Below are 5,203 nucleotides of genomic sequence, written 5' to 3' on the forward strand. Positions count from 1 at the left end.
AAAACCGACAAGGTGATGAAATGACTGTGTAACATGGGACTTAAGATAAAAAGGTTTAGGTGAAGAAAACTAGAAAGAAAGAAATAAATGGCAACGGAGACTAAGGAACAGAGACCCTTGAAAACGGGTAAGCTTAGGAAGAAGAATAAGAAGTTATGTGGCTAATATGCTTTTGGAAAAAGTGACTTTTTTGTTTTATTAAAAAAATACTATAAATTAATATCTATAATGTAGGTAACAGAGCTGTAGAAATTCGATATTCTAATTTGTATAATTATTGCAATGTGTTCTGCGTCTTAGCTGATTAAATAGTTTTTTATTAAAACTTTTTATATTTACTTATCGAATGATATCCATTTTGAAATTATTGGATTGCATTTAAAAATAAAAATATCCATTGCTCTTTGATCAACGATAATAATATTTTAAAAATAATTTTATTTTATTAATTTTTTTTTATTTTAATTGTTTAAGATAATACTACTAACACAAATATTTTATGAAATATTACCTAGAATTTTAATTACATAACTACTTTCTTACTTTGTTTTTTATATAACTCTGTATGTATTAGCAAAGCTCTGAAATATGAACATAGATAATCATTTCCGAGAAAAGTTAAACAAAGAATATTGATTAATGTTTGACGATCCCGCGATAATTCTATATCTGTTGACCCTTAAATAAAAATAAAGATTAAATAAATTGGTGTATATAAATCAATAATACTGTTGTTAAATATCAAACGTCATCATGAAGTGCATAATTGTTGCTACCGTATTGTGCGTCCTAGCTGCCGTAAGTAATTTTAAAATAGTCTTAAAATTCTTGGACATTCTAAATTAATGATTATTAAAAATTGCTATCCTTTGATTACTTTTTGTAAAGCGTCTTATCTAGTACAATTGTAGTCTATATTTTTGTAGTAAATATCTTAAAATCTTCAATTTTTGATCCAAAGTCTTTCTTTTACTATTGCGTTCTTGTATTTATTTACCCACCAATATGGTTTCCATTTATAATTTTTATTATTCATTTCATCAAATACTATACGCTGTAAAATATAATTCAAGTTGTATTACTTGTTTTGTCGTGTCTCCCACTTTTGTAAATTTTCTAGCCCACTGATTTCTTCGCCGATTTTGTCGACGTGATATCTCGTTGTTAACATTGATGAATTGTTCTCATTTTAGGATTTGTGTGTACAAGTTTTTTTACATAATATTATGTAGTTAGAATTCCCAAATAAAGCCTAAACGAATTTGATACGCTTGTGTGTATTTCTATGGTCTGATTTTTCTGGTAAGCTCTCTAAGCTATTACTAGAATTCACTAGCTTGTTTGATTTTGTGTTTTTTTAGTTTAAGCTGCGTGTTTTGTATATAATTTTATATATGTTATCGTATTTTTTAATGTTATATACTTTCTGGCCTTTGCTTACAGGTTCTTCATTTTAAATCTGTTTTTGTATGAGCTTGTACAATTATAGCGTCTACATAGAGCAGATAATTTAGTTGTTTTATTTAATAGTTTAGGCTCCTTTAATTTACTATTTTTTCCTTCTAGGTTTTTTAAAAAGATTTCATAATTCAAACTGAAATTAACCTATTTTACAAAGTGTTTTTTCTAAAGTTCAATATAATACTTTTCGAGTACAATTTGTGCTTAGGTATAGGAATTAATTAGTCATCAATATTTTTATTTATATCTTTATTCTTAAAAGATGATAAGAGACAAAAAACATTTAGTGAACCATTTTTTACCCGTTACCACTTAAATTTGACTCTCAATTTATTTTGACATTTTTTTTATTCCTACTTTGTTTTTATTCTGCCATAAATTTGTCTTGGTCTTGTTTTAAAACTTAATAATGGATTTAGTCTTGCTATTCGTGTAAATGCTTTTTCTTTTAACTTTTCTGATAGTTTTCTATACCAGTACACCGGGTAAGGATCCTGTCTGTCTAATAATGAACCATCGTCTACATAAGCTACACACGATCACTTTAGGTAAGAAAATTCTAGTTATGTTAACTTGAGTTCGGTTAATGAGTCTACTGACGCCAACTGCCATATTAAAGAGTGTAGCAGATAATTGATTATACCTTCCTACTCACTCGGTCTATTGCTCTATTTATTACTGTCTTTGTTACTTTTCATTGTGTCATTTTTATTAATCTGTTTAATTTTATAGTACTTCTATTTTCAGTAATGTTAAAATCAAGGGTCTCTTATCTGTTAAGTCATACGATATTAATAGATTACATTCATAGCATTTTACCAAAACCTCCTTTAGTGAAAAAATCTAATATGTGATTGTTTTTGATTTAAATAACTTTTTTGGAACTTCCAAATACAACTATACAGTCATGAGTGCCTTAAGAACCGGCAAAATAATGCAAAAGATAGAAAACATAACACGTTGTGAAAAAAAAAAAGATGAAAGTAGTAGAGGTGGGAAATTATCGATAGAAACCTCTAATTTACATTAAATTACATTAGGACTATCGATAGTTTCTCACTTTTAGACGTTAGCTTATGAGCTAGTTGACTTCAGTCATAATATTACAAGTATGACGTCGAATATTTACATTTTTTAAATTTCGCATAAAGTAAAAACTGATTGAAGGCAATAAAGCAAATGCAAGTAAACAGTTTAATTAGTAGTAATTTAATAATTAATTGTGTGTTGACGAATACAGATAACAAGCTATGATAATTCTGTATTGAGAAGAGTGTATGCGAAGTCTCAAATCATAGTTTAGTATTGATCAATACTTTAATTTTGGATACAAAAATACTCCTACTTAAACTGTTTTTACCTACATAATGTGATACGTATTACTATAACTGAAGTCAACCAGCTCATAAGCTAACGTCTAAAGGTGGGAAATTTTCGATAATTCTAATGTAATGTAAAGTAAATTATAGGTTAATATCGATAATTTCTCACCTCTACTACTTTCATCTCTTTTTATTTCACAACGTATTGTGTTTTCTATCTTTTGCGTTATTTTGCCGGTTCTTAAGGCACTCATCCCTGTATACACCATCTTGTGGTGTACCACGATGATTATATTACTGTAAGAAATCCTTTTTTTTTGTAAATAGGTAAGAATGTTGCTAAAAATTATTATTTACTTCTTCATTAAACTTCTTATATTATATTTTCTGAGTTTGTCTGGTTTGTTTATGAATTTTGTATTATTCTTTAAATTAAAAATAGTTTTATACTATATCTTTCGTTTTGGATGCCTTTATTTTCTTACTTGATATTTTTATTACGTTACTCATTATTTACGTCATTGTTTATATTTTCTGCCCTTTTATTTACTATACTTTCAGAGTGTTTTTCTTTTCTTTATATAACGTTCCTTTATATCTTATATGATTGATCGTCTGTCTTTCATGTGTATTTCTCTTGAATGTAGTACTCTTTTCATTTATTTTACATCTATATAAATCGGGAACAATCATTAAATTCCTTGTTTTTTAGTTTTTATGCAGAAATGTTCTGCTCAGTCGTTTCTTTTATCTTCGTTTCTTTGCTATAAGATTTTTCCTATTACTATTGGACTAGTGAGTTTTATTTTTGTTCCATTTATATTTAATATTAGTTCCCTGCTTTCCGTGTGTTTTTTCTAGTTGTTTTATTTTGTATTTAATCAAGTTGCTTCTATAATATCCTTTTTCGAATTTTCCTTATTAGTGTTTTTAATTTTTTTTATTTTACCTACTAATAAGTGGTTCCAGTTAGCATCTGCTCTATGAAATGGCTTGACATTATTTATGATCGTTACATAACGTTCTTTAATAAGTACAATACATATTTCAAAACGTTTTGTGAGGCCTGGAATTTTTCACAGTCGCTTCTATATTCATTTTTAAGTAAATTAGGCACTTATAAATAATGTTTATCCCATTTGTTCCATCAAAACGTATTGGTCTTATTTCATTATTACTAAAGATTTTTACATTTATTAAGTATATCTAATTATTATTTTGTAAATTTATTGGATTTTTAACTTGACATATCCATCTCATTCGTTATGTTTTTTTTTAATATACCTAGGTACTTACTGCAGGGCGTTACAACCATTAGTGGGTTTTAACCGACTTGACAAACGTGCCCCCATTCCTATCTGTCTTGAGAAATCTTCATCCAATTTTCCACGTCCATAGGGTTAAACTGTCTTGCCATATTCTTACTTTTTTGTCCTCAGAATATCTTCTGATGTGTCCTGCCCACTGGAGTCTTTTAAACTTTATTTCTTTTATATTATCTGGAGATATTTCTTTGACCTCCTTGTTTGCTCTTTTTCTATATTGTCCTGCTGCTACCTCAAGCATAGGCCGAAAGATCTTCTTTTAGTATATTACGTTTTAGTAAATTTTCTCCTTAATCCTTGTTATATTTTATTTTATATATATATATATATATATATATATATATATATATATATATATATATATATATATATAATTAAATAAATAGTTCTACTCTTGTTAAGTATTACTCTATTAAATAATATTTTCCTTTTATGTCATAGGCATACGCAGCTCCTACCAAAGAGCAAATAGAAGCTGTCAAAAAAGCTCATGAACATTGTCAAAGCCAGGAAGCAACTAGAATTGACGATGACGTGTTCGAAAAACTTAAGAATGGCGAGAAAGTACAGAATCCCAAATTGTCCAAACATACTCTATGTATGAACGTACAAACTGGACTTCAAACGGAGAGTGGTGACATAAATGTAGACAAACTTAGAAAAGCTGTAAGTGAAGCTAGTAGCGACCAAAGTGTTATTAACGCAATTGTAGAAAAATGTGGTACAAAAACTGGTGACACTGCTGAAGATGCTGCTGTTAATCTTTTCAAATGCCTTAGATCACACAGTGCAGGACAACATGGACATGGACATCATTGAGATTTAACTATACATAAATAAAGACAGAAAGTGAAAGTTAAAGAATTTGTTTTTTTTTTCCTTTACATTCTATTCCTACGCTGATTATAGATATATCTTCGCTAAAGCCAGAGCTGACAAAAACATATTCCTTATTAGATTTAACTGAACTAAAAGTTTAAAAATAGTTTTATGAGAACAATACCTACATTATTATAAAATTACCTTAAATGTGTTAATAGATATTCAACTTTCCTTTATATTTTATTAAACCAAAACTCATTTAACTTTAAATTT

The 5,203-nt window shown here is 27.9% G+C and overlaps 1 protein-coding gene across 1 annotated transcript; it reads left to right on the forward strand.

Moving 5' to 3' along the window:
- Window positions 1-640: 640 nt before the first annotated feature.
- LOC140434785 (B1 protein-like) lies at window positions 641-4,972 on the forward strand. Its single transcript, XM_072523295.1, has 2 exons — window positions 641-798; window positions 4,550-4,972. Exons 1-2 carry the CDS (start codon window positions 754-756, stop codon window positions 4,925-4,927), a joined length of 423 nt encoding a protein of 140 aa, XP_072379396.1. The 5' UTR covers window positions 641-753; the 3' UTR covers window positions 4,928-4,972.
- Window positions 4,973-5,203: the final 231 nt, after the last annotated feature.

This window comes from Diabrotica undecimpunctata, chromosome 2 (genome assembly GCF_040954645.1).
Source record: "Diabrotica undecimpunctata isolate CICGRU chromosome 2, icDiaUnde3, whole genome shotgun sequence".
Lineage (NCBI taxonomy): Eukaryota > Metazoa > Arthropoda > Insecta > Coleoptera > Chrysomelidae > Diabrotica > Diabrotica undecimpunctata.